This window comes from Acipenser ruthenus, chromosome 12 (assembly GCF_902713425.1).
Source record: "Acipenser ruthenus chromosome 12, fAciRut3.2 maternal haplotype, whole genome shotgun sequence".
NCBI lineage: Eukaryota > Metazoa > Chordata > Actinopteri > Acipenseriformes > Acipenseridae > Acipenser > Acipenser ruthenus.
Window position 1 is genome coordinate 34,407,204 of NC_081200.1, and position 12,668 is coordinate 34,419,871.

Consider the following 12,668-nt stretch of genomic DNA (forward strand, 5'->3'; position numbering starts at 1 on the left):
TTGACATTACTACATGTAAGTGTAAAATACTTACTGCCGTCCCTGCTCTGTCTACCAGTAGCAGCAGCTAATTCATTTTCTAGTGGGACATGAAGTGCTGCATCGCGTTCCCTCTGAGCTTGTAATGTACTAGAGTTGCAATATAACCAGGGCTTTAATTCTTTTGTGAAAAGATCATGTAAAGATTAAAAGTACAGCTAAATTATTTTTATTTTTTATTTATTATTTATTGTTATTTTTCTTTTTTTTTTTATTTGAGTGCATGTTCGTGCATTTGTGTACATTTCAGCATTTCAGCAAAATAAATCAAATGTAAAGTTTTAGTCATTTAAAATGATCTGTTTATCTGCAGTATGTGTTAATCCTGATCGTGCTTGTTACTTGTTCACAGTGTGTGTTCATAAAGTCAAAGCCTCCATCTTCTGGCTTCAGAAGAGATGCGACGTGCCTGTGTTGACAGTGATATGCTTAAATGAAGTTGCTGAAACTAATCAGACTGCGTGCAGTTGTTTGATTTCATCTCGTCATTCAAAACGGACACTAGTTGCTATAGTATTGTGGTTACTGTATTACCACTGAGAGCAAACAATTTCTCGATTATTTTATTAATCTTTATTTGCTATACTAAATTGAAATAAATAGATAGGCCTGCAGGAAGCAGAATATCTTACATTGACAGGCAACATTCAGAGAGTGTGTGCGCTACAAGAACAGATACTTTCTTTCAACAAGAAGGCAAAAGGTAAAATACACACATACTGTATTTACGTATTTTCGGGCGGATTGATTTGGAACAGTGATTAAACATAGTTTGAAAGATAACATTCGAGGTCCTTCAAAGATTTAAGCCCTCGTATTAACCAATCAGGTTAAAGGAAATCTCCGATCCATTTTCTAATTCGTTATAATGTTTCAAACTAGTTAAGCTCATACATTATCAGTTAGCGAAACCGATATCATGTTTCATGTCTGCCGATAATAGTTACTTATTTCAATCACGGAAACAAAGCAAATACATTGTGTTAAGTTTAAACAGCAGTTAACTCGTTTAAAGTTGCACATGATACACGCACACACACAGCACCAGCAACAACCAAGAATGGAAAGAATGGACAGACACACACATACAGATACAGAAGCGCTGCTCCTGTTATGTTGCTCTCCATATACTGTATGTAAATATTTTCACTTGTAATAATTGCCATGAAAATAAATTGCTACAGTCCTCATGAAAATAAATGTAGTACTCCATTGTATCTGCAAAATAGGATTTTTTTTAATTCATATATTTGTTTATTATTAATTTACGAATAATATTGTTAGTTTCTTACGTTTCGTTCTTTTTTCTTTTCTTTTACTTTTCTTTCTTTGATTTCATCTTTCTATGTCAGTCCAAGTGCACACAGTTGCTACTTAGGACTACTTTGCTTTTTATAGTGTGTTCAATTCTTAAAGTTCCTGATTGCGCCACTAAATAAACCTGGTTTCAGCGGGTCCTAACACAGCGCTCAATTGTCTATTTGGGACCCCATCGCATGTCATCAGAATCACTTCGTGGAATATGTTAGTGATACCACACTGAAATTTATGCCGACATGTGGCGATGGGGGCAGGCACTATATAACGACGCAGGACATGTCTCCAGAATACCATTTTTTTTCATCTTTTGCGCCACAGAATCAGGGGCAAGCGTCATTTTGCGCTTGCACTCATTTGCGCTGTGATCAGAATACAGCCCCTAGACTTTATTTGACATCAAGCAGTTGACATTTGTCTTCCAGTTCAAGTACTGGATTCACCTCTTTGTTAATAAGCACTTACCCAAAATTAGGTTGGCCTAAAAAGATACTGTATCTCCTACTACAATCTGTCAAGCAGATCTGGTTCAGAACTTGTGTTTCCTGGCTGTCTGCAAGCTACAGACCTGTCTGCCTCGCTGCCTCTGTTAGCGCTAATTTGTGTCATTGTGATTTTTATAGAGCAATAACCAGTACATGCTTGATTCACTATGTAACACAATTTTTGTTCCTGGGTAGTAAGTGTTATTTCCTAATTGCTTATGCCTCAAAAGTATAGAAAATGGCTATTATTCCCCACAAACTTTGCTTTTGTGACCAGGACAGTGATATTTTGAAATTTACCTATTTCCAATAAGAAAACGGGTGAATTTGTGGCTTTTCGTTCACATAGTCAGAAAAAAACAACATATGAATCCAAATTAACATGTATTTATACTAAAGTAATACAAAAATGACTACAAAAGATTTAGAAGTGAGTAGTTTTTCGAGATTTCTGGTTACAGGCGATTCCGATTGCCTCGAACAGACTGGTCACATTGTGGCAGAAGCAGAGCCCATCTTGACAGGTGAAGAAGTTGGAAAAGGTTGGTGACGCTTCCTCTGATCTGCGACTTGCACACTTTCATCCAACAAGTTCCACTGCTTGAGCCTAGACGTCAAAAGCTCGGCATTGGACTTGGTGAGACCAAGATCTCTAATCAAGTCGTTGAGGTCTTTTTGGTTGGTGTAGTATGGGTTTCTCTCCTCAGCTCCACCTCTGAAATTGTCATCTGGATCTACAATGTCTTCCTCGCTCTCTGACTTGCTGCTCTCTTCTAAAAAAGGCTGCATGCACTCTCTCCGGAGGAGTGGGTACGGGGAGCTCATGGCAGTGTGGCACCGGGGCGATGGATGAAGGAAGGTCCGGATACGTGATAGCAGGTGCATTCTTGCCATTCCGAAGTTTGGAAGGGTCCACCATGCAGAAGTAGCAGTTGCTTGAGTGGTCAGTGGGTTCCCGCCAAATTCTTGGGATACCGAACTCATGGCTCTCTCTTCCCCTCTGTACCATCCTACAAAAATACATTTATTTCACCCATGACTAATGTGTAAGAGATTCTCGCAACATTTTTCATATATGATATATTTTTTCAATAACATTGAAAATTGTAAAACATTTTAAAATTAAAAACTTTTACAACTTTAAAAATTAACAAATTTTATAACATAAAATTCCGAGCAACAATTGTCCATCTTACCTTCCAGAGTTTTTTTGCAGTGCTCGCAGGTGAAATGAGGTGCCCAGGGTTTGTCTTGATCCCCGACAGGCATGCTGAAATATGCCTTGTAGGCCTCACACATCTTAGCAGATGCTTCCACGGAGTACTTTTTCTTGATAAATGGGCCGCAGACATAGCAAAATGTGTCTGCTGGATGCTTGCAGCCTCTTGATGCCATCTCAGAAAAATGCAGATATGTATCCACTTAGGCAGCTGGAACTAAACTGAACTGATGGGCTTAAGGCCCCTGTATTTATACTACTATTTATATTACTGGAAAGTTCTAGAAGTTACTCCAAGTTTACTCAGCACTGAATCTATCTGGAATGTTCTGGAAAATAGGTAAATTTCAAAATATCACTGTCCTGGTCACAAAAGCAAAGTTTGAGGGGAATAATAGCCATTTTCTATACTTTTGAGGCATAAGCAATTAGGAAATAACACTTACTACCCAGGAACCAAAAAAAAAAAAAATTTGTTACACGGTGAATTGTGCCAGTTACCAGTGGGCATTGGAGGCAGCCTATTTTGACAAAGATTTATACTTAAATGGCACAAGCACCTGCCACTTAGAAACCATATGTTCGACCTCCAAGTAATGTTGGGAAGTAGAAATAGAAGAAAATATGTATACATTTATCTCCTTGGCCTTACAACCACCGACGTGTTCTAAAACAGTTTTTTGTATTTATTTATTCATTTATGTATGTATGTATTTATTTATTTTAATTGCTAAACTGTTGTTAACTTTGACTGGACATTGAGACAGGCTCATGAAGTAATAAATGCAAGGGGAAAAAAAAACACCTAGAAACAAATCCATATAATCTTGGTGTTTGGTATTTTTTTTTTTTGTGATTCTGAAAAGGTGGAATTATTGAAATTAACAACACTGAAATAAAGCCTACCTAGTAAAGCAGTACTGTTTTTTTTTTTTAAATTGAGATTTAGATGCAGGTGGCATCTTACAGCATTGCACCTGCAGCATATGCAGTCCATTATTAGAAAATACAAGTTTCATGCAGGCTGAAGTTCTAATGTCATGTAAAGTACTGCTTTATACAGGTAATCTCTGTGCGAGTCATTCAGAAAGTAATGGGACTTTCTTGTTTTTATAAATATTACTCTGGCTTTAAATACTCCAGTGATCCAAGTGAGTTATCGTTCACAAGAAGAATGTTTTGATATATTAAATATATTAAAACAAGATGAAACCAAATTGCAAAATCCTATCTTTAATTCTTTGCAAACATTTTTTTTTTTAAAGCATATAACATTAATAACCTTTATTTATGGACAAGTGTAAATATGTGACTGAATACTCTTTTGTTGAGAACTGTTTATCATTTACAAGCAATGTTTCACTTTAATGAGCTTGTAACTTGTTTAATAATCAAGAATAATAGAATAATCAATAATATTGCTAAGTGAAACAGACATCACGTTTATTTTTGATTATCTCAGATAGGAAAAGGTAGTAATTTAGAATTAAGAATGGAATAGAATTGTCTTCAGGAAGTTATAATAACTTTTATTAATGGCCTTCCATTCATGGAGGTTATGTAGATGAATATGTGAATCCACATGGGGGCAATTAAAACCTTGAATGGGTTTCTGTTGCATCCGCTTTTTATATTCTCCCAATTTAACAGTTAAGAGATTAAAGTTGCTGAGCAGCATCATTGACTTCATGAATATGTTAGACAATAATAACCAGGCTATGTGATAACTTCATAATGCATAATATCCTAGTTTGAAGGGGTTCAGGTCTATTGATGTATTACATTACTGAATTATTTAAAGAAAACTGGTCAAGAATTCCAGAAACCAGTTAGGTTGGACATTTTATGGTTCGAAAATGCTTTTCCAACTTACTTCATAGAATTGATCAGCTAAATTGTTTCACCAACAACAATGAACCTGATACACTGTGTTGTTTTGGTTAAGTTTGGCCACCTGGTTGACTCCAGCATAAAAACAAAAAAGCACAGGAAAAAAAAATGTAAAAAAAATTCCCATTTTGCAACCTGGTTAAAAAGGGCTTTTGGATGTGATTTGCATTTTAAAAATATACATTTGCCTTTTGTTTTTATCTGTATTTATCCCTTCAGCTTTGAAGTTTACAGTGAAAATCAATCCATAAAAAACAACTTGAAGCAAGCTGTTTTCTTTCCTAGCACAACACATACCCTGCTGTGTCTTGTTGCTAAAACATTATAGCACTGATATTTTGACTGTACCATCAAAGCTATATAAAGAAGCAATTACAATGGAATTCAGAACTGTTTGTATTGCTCACTTTATGGCTGTTATTTGATTAGTTTGTACTCTTACACTCCTTTACTGTAGTGGCATCTGTGAAACAGGGTTGCATCTTGACTTTTTGTTCAGAAACATTATGCAGTCTGAGCCACCGGCACCCTTGTTTTCAATTCCCAATATCCTCCTTTAGCTAAAAAAAAAAACATAAATAATTCAGTCTTTCATCTCAGAGCATTCAAAGAAGTCTGAATGACGAATTTCATGAATTTGGCATTTTCATAGAGCACATTGTCTTTTGTAAACTGCAGGTTGATGCTGGTACATGAGTTGAGCTTTTTTATACGGTGACTGAACCAAGATTATTTTTGAGCTGAAAGACGTAATTATACTTCTACTCATAATATATCTGCAAAAAAAATCATATTTATCATGCTGTAAAATTTCTGTCTGGTTGCTGTATGCAAAATGACTCAACACGTTGAAAGGCTTTGCGACAAACTGCAGTTTAATTGCCGTAAATATTAGAACATTACTATAGTAATCTTCAAATTACATTTAATGTGTACATTTAGTTAGTCATGCATTTATACAGTACTTTTGTCACTAGCAGTGCATTTATAGCTGAAGTTCATCTATCTCGATTTAATTTTGTGTATACTGATTTGCATACAGTATATTTAGCCAGTTTGGGAAGTTGAAGAGAACTAAGAATTCCAAACCAGTGCTTTGTTCAAATTCCCCCACAATCCTTTGCTTCCCCAGCAGTTCCAAGACAGTCTTCGCTATGTCTCATGAACATGAGCTTTTCTCATGAAGACATAAGATTTCTTGACATTGGTGTAGAGAAGGGCTTATGTTGCCTCCAAGGTTTAAACTTCATTGCAGTATTTATTAATATTACAGAATGGAGGTCTGCATATTAAACATAACTTGTATCGGGTAAAAAGTGTAATTAAAAAACAAATGCATATATAGGTTTATTATTTGAAGTTATTTTCGCTGTAAACTATTGTTGCTCTGTTATAACGAGGTATTATGCTTGCTAAAACAAACCACGGCCCATTCATTCATATTTCAAAGATTAGTTAGCTATGCCAGTGCCGTGGCTCATGAATATTAATTCTCTGAATATGAGCCATTTCGAGCCATGATATAATTCAAAATGCATTTGTAAATCATAATCTTTGGACAGTGTAATAGCCTTTGTGGCTGCCTATCTAGTTTATTAGGAGATACTGAAGATGCATCTCAGGGCACAAAAAATGAATATGTGCAGCCTAGTTTCTTCTGATTTCTCCCAGTCAGTAGATAGCTTTGTTGGTTTCAGTTTAAGGTCCATTTTTATTGTGCTGAGTGAGCCTCGAATGTCTGCATTCCCCACTGAGTCAAGAAGAACTAATGCTTGGGAAATGTTTCAGATTCCAATTTATATGGATATGTTTTTATTTATTCCTACATAAAGCAATTTAAAGAGAGGGAACTGAGACTGAATTTGATCTATTTTTAAATGACCCAAGATCCCTCTGAAAAAAAAAAAAAAAAAGAAAACAGCCAAGCATCAACCCATTAAATATATGGAGAAAATGCAGTTGATAACAGAAGATAGTACAAAAGTTATAGTAATTCTGAAAATAAAAGTATACACCATAAACTAACACTTGCCAGGTTGCATCCGTAGTACCTGGGGAAGTTGCTATGATTGGTGTACTCAATGGCTTAGCAGGTCTACAGGTCTGACCATCAAGGACGAAGGCCGCCTGCACTTAAAATGTCTTGCAATTTCTTGCTTCCAGACTACCTCATTTGTTTATTTCTATATTTTGCATGGCAATTCTGGGATTGCAATATGTATATGTTCTAGCTCCTACTTGCCTGTCACCTGTCCACAAAAGTACTTACTCTGTGCTGCAATTACCATGTTCCGGGTTGCCACAGGACCTGCCTTAGCGATGGGGGCCATCAGCAGTTCAGTTTAAACTAGGCATGCCAAATGCAACTGTGGCTTTAGTGTCGAGCAGTGTGGGAACAGACATCTACATGTGGACAGATAAATAGAAGGCATGGATGATTTATCACAAATACACCTCCAATCTGATAGACCAATCTGTGTTGCATCACTCGTATATCCTCATTATCCATTTTATTGCCTTTGTCCTCCTTGTTTTCAAACAGATGAGTAAGTTTTAATAAGCGTTTCGTATGACTGTACTTTCAGACTGGAGGATTGACCTGAGACGGTGGTTTGATTTGAAGTCCTAATGAACTCGGCTGTTGAAAGCTTCAGTAAATGCATTCTTAAGTTGTGCAGATGGGGAGGATTTGCCAGGCATTGTTAAAAATATGTTTCTCATTTGGTGTCATATACAGATTCAAGCCAAAATAATTTGAACATCTCAGGTTGTGTGTTGTGGCTTTTGTAGCAGATACTGGACTAGAAAAGGATGATTAATTCACTGCTTAGTATAGGGTTGGCCTCATGTTAGTCATTTTCCTTTAGTATCTAAAGATGCCTGGCCATGGATATAATTACATAAACAGTATAGTTGAATGATGTGTCTGGGTGCTGTGTGTTTCATGCCCCCAAGTATGGAAGGAAGTTCGCTTTCCTAATTAGGAGACATAAGGCATGATGGGTAAACTAGGAGAGATGAGCTCATAGTGCCAAATGTTGACTGTAAACTGTTCTTGAAACTGTTCTTTTTAGTTTAACTGTATGTAGGCTCTGTGTAGTAGTTTCTCTTTTTTTTTTTCAAAGCCAGACTCCTCTAGTGTAACTTGGCTTAAGTAGTTGCACGCTAAAGCCCACATGAGAAGTGAAGTCACTCAGTTCAGAATTTTGATCAGAGTAATCAATAATATGCCATTAGTCTTGAGACCTTGACAGTCGAGCTATCAATTACACAGAAGCCTATATGTACAGTGCTCCCTCTTTATTTCACTTTCTGAAAAATAGTGCATTCGTAAAGGGTCTTTATAAAGTGAAATATAGTACTTGTACAATAACTGTCAACATGCCCTAACCTTGAAATAACCAAATGTGAAATACATGAATGGTGGGAACACTGTATCTATTTTTTATTTATAATAACAATAATCATCATCATTTGTTTTTTCAGGTTCAACAAAATCCAGAACACCAAGGCCTCAATGAAGCATGACGGCATTAACTCATTGCAGTACCGTGTTCTGGAGGTCACCAAGTACCCACTCTTCACCAACATCACCGTGGAGATCGGCAAACCACCGCCCCGCCCCCCTAGAGGATAGACCTTCCTCGATTCAGGGATGCAAATCTCAGACACCAACATACAAACACATCCTCCTGCTGTTCTCTTCTCACCTTGCTTGCCAGGGGTCCAACCAAAAGGGAAGCCTTAACCAGTGGCTGCTGTCCCGAGCTTTGAGAGGCTGCAGATCCCTTTGAGAAGGCACAAACCCTGTGCTTCACAAGACTCAATACAAAACCCTTTGTTTGGCCTCCCTGGAATGCTTCATCATTGGGGTAAATTAGTTTTGCAACCCCTGTCTTTGTAACTAACCTCTGCATACTGTTACACATTGAGTGCAGTCCTGAATGCAACCAGGGGAGTGGTCTTAACTCAAATGTTTTTCTTTTCCTTGTTTTGTTTACAACATATCCGGCTTCTGTGGTAATTCAAGTTATGAAAACATCATACCAGAAACGAATAAACAGTCTTTGTTTATTATCATTTTAGAGGATTGTTAAAGACGTTCTGTGAGCAACATACTGTACAGATTGTTTTATTAGTTTACCCAGGGTTTCATATCTTGGAATATCTTGAAAGCTTTGCTTTTCTTTATCTTTTGAATGGTCACATACAATCCTATTCATTTCTTTTTCTTTTTTTCTTTTGATAAAAAAACAGCAAACTGAAATACTCAATTGAATGTGTCCCTGTGATTGCCTCATTCAGAACTTTTTTGGCACTGGTATTACTTTTAAATACAAATGCTGGGCTTTATCTTGCGGATTAGTGCTCAGTGAAGGACTGTGTGAATTGGATTTTCTGTCCCGTGCAGCCAGGTTTTATTTAAACAGATCTGACAAGTTGTAAAAAGAGGAATTAAGTCTGCAAAGGAAAAGGGTCTAGTTCACAAAGAACTGATCCAAAGACTGACTGGAGCTGACAGGACTGGTGCTCAAGAATATCAAATAACTGGAATACACCTAGTGGCCAGCCATATGTCAATTACACTGAGGTTGAACTGGGTGTGCCTTTATCCCTGCTAGGTTGCTGCTGAAACTACATATTCAGAATATTGATTTCTAAAAATATGTGGCATATGCAGTGCAAGACTATTGTCTCCTAAGGTATTTATGGAGACATCAGCTGATGGTTTGATTGTAATTAATCTAACAGTTTTCACTGGAATTATAGTACACTGTTTGAAAACGGATCTCAATAGCCAGAGACATTTTTTTCCTTTATTTTATTTCTTTTGCAGAATAACTGTACTCTTTTTATATAACAATAACTCAATGAACAAACAAAACCGTTTCAACGTCTTTAATTTGCCGCCTTTTTCAGATTTCTTTTCTTTTTTTTTTTTTTTTTTTTTGTACTGCCTAAACACCAAACCGATGCCTTTGGAATTTTTATGTGGGGCAAACAACTGGTAATGCTGCATTCTGGGTGATTTTTGTATTAATGTTCCTGTGTGTAGTGAAGTGATGTGGAAGTCTTTCTCTTTTGTACTATTATCTTGGCTTAGCTCAAAAGATTAAGTATTCAAAAAGCTTTCCCTTTTTTGTTTTTTTTAAAACATCTGTTAACAAACGCTTGCATTTTCTTTTTTTCTCTCCCAACTCTATCTGCATTCTATATCATAAATGCCATTCAGCTGCCCAGTTCAACAGGATAATGGTATATTTCTTCTGGTTGAAGTTGCACTTTTAGAAATGCATATTATAATATTAGATATTAAATCTTATAATATTTACACTTTTTTTTTTTTTTTTTAATGGAGAACCAAAATCCCTTTTCTTGGTTTTTCTTATGACTGGTGAGCTTTGTTCTTCACTTTTAGATGGTTTTTATTCTTCAGGTTTTAGGAAGTTACGTTGCAAATTTTCAGACTACAACTGCCAGGATATATCCACCTGTATTGAAGGTTCTGATACCACCTAACTCCTGGATATAATACTATATTTTCATGAAAACATGCCTAAACCACCTACTGGATACTGAGCACATTACCTGTTGGGGGTCAAATTGTACTGCATCAATAAAACACCAACATATAGAACATCCAGTACATACGTTGTGAGATAGTTATTACTTCCAAATGTGATTGGGTGATCGGTCTGAATGACGTACCTATCAGCTTCCTGCTCGCAACTCTTCATCAGCAGTCTGTAACTGTCTGATAATAATTATTCATACATTAAATCTTACCCAATAAGCAGTAATGCATTGTTAGCCTATCGCTACGTTAACCCACGTGTGGAAATGTACTGCCCTCTCAGCTATGAAGGCAAACAAAAAAGAGAACAATAGTTATGCAGGAGAAAGTTCACATATCTTTAGGAACTAAGGCTTTAAATGTATATAGAGCAGATCTGTCAACAGCTCTAAAAATACTGTATTCCAGGCAGTCATCTTAAATGAATACTTGTTTGCAAATATGTAAGTGTTATTACACATTGTAGCTGTGAAAGAATGTGATACTGGATTTAAATGTGTGAATTGGGTTAATGATTTGTAACTGTGCCACAAAATGCGTTAAAAAAAATTTGTATATTAAATAGAAATAATTATAAAAAAAAGGTTTCATTGGAGCCAAGGTAGTGTGAAAGTATCTAGAAATATATTTGGAGGGTCTTTTACTGGTGACTTACTTCAGGATATACCATTAACTTGGTGAGGAATTGAAATATCAAGCAAAACTGTTGGTAACTTGTGTTGTAATTATACTGTAATGGATTTGCACATGTATTTGAGTGAATTGCAGTTTAATTATAGCAAATTCAAGCCCATTTAAAATAGTGTTACCAAAGAATTTGAGAAGTTTCAGTTCAGTTCCTGGTTTCATAGGCCTTCTTGATACAAAGAGAAAGCAATGTAACTTGCATCAGCTCGGGACAGATACATTTCAGATGTAATTGTAATCTGCCTGCAGCACATTGTCCTCGAGCATCAGTTTTCTGTACTGTCACTGTATTATTTTGCAATTAAAGATCACCAGTCTGTTTAGATAGGTGTGGTAGAAAAAGTGATGTAATCTGCAGTAACAATGCATATAATTTTGTCTAACACTGCTGTCTATTTTTCCTAATTTTAATATCAGGTAAATTGCACCTTGTCATTGTTGCAAGAATCATTGAGAGAAACATCTTAAAGGCAACATTTAAATTACAATTGATACGATCTGCCCTTTAAAATTATTCAAAACATATTAGTGGCCAAATAAATGTTGCTAGATCTTTATTCACGCAAGTTATTTGTTCAGCATTCCAAAAAGTAGAGATTAATTATCCATTTTTAAAATCACACACACACAGTTATTTGTTACTCACATTATTTAACTCTGCGCTGAAAAAATAGTTTTTTTTGTATTTATATATATAGAGAGAGAGAGAGAACCAAGTATGTTTTCATTGTTTCTCTCTATGAAATTCTTATACAGTATGCAACATAATCTCTAACCAGTATTCGGAAGCTGATTCTTAATAATAATAATAATAATAATAATAATAATAATAATAATATTCATATAAAATAAACTAAAGTTTCCCAGCTTTGACCTTATTCCCTCTTGTGATTATTTTTAACATCATTAGATTTCTTTTAACAACCCACTTGTCAACTTGCAGTTAAAACTGCATTAACAGAAATTGCAATCCAGTTCTGGTGATCTTAAATTGCTGATTAAATGATTGTGAAATAAAACAGAAGTTGAGGGTGCAGTTAAACCTCAGTCTAATGACACCTTGCAATCCGACAGTACTACAGTTAAACTTAAGTTATTTTTTCCATACAGTATGTAATGGATACTGTTGGTCAGTAGAGCTATGTATAGCCAGAAGTAGAAAACAGCAATACTTTTCAAAGCATTTACACATTCCTCCATGCATTCATTTCTTAGTAAAGCTATGTCAACAGAACCACCTTCCTCTTGGTACAAAGCTGAAAAATAAGTAAGACCTGCTTTTAAATGTATAATGATGAATTGCCTTGGGCTTCAGAGACTTGAGTGTTTTAAATAATGTACTGTATCTAGGTTTTGTACATTGAATGTTGGAAATCTAAAATCTTATAGAATGCATACTGTCATATCAAACCTACTTTTTTGTACACAACCAATCAATAAAATAAAAAAAATAAAT

General features: G+C 35.7%; 1 protein-coding gene across 1 annotated transcript in view; it reads left to right on the forward strand.

Annotated features, from left to right (window-relative positions):
* LOC117417473 (beta-1,4-galactosyltransferase 2-like) overlaps window positions 1–12,668 on the forward strand; it is a 107,597-nt gene extending 94,929 nt beyond the window's left edge. The window contains exon 7 of the mRNA XM_034029640.3: window positions 8,437–12,668. Within this exon, the coding sequence (XP_033885531.3) occupies window positions 8,437–8,587 (151 nt within the window). The 3' untranslated portion in view covers window positions 8,588–12,668. The remainder of the gene's footprint in view (window positions 1–8,436) is intronic.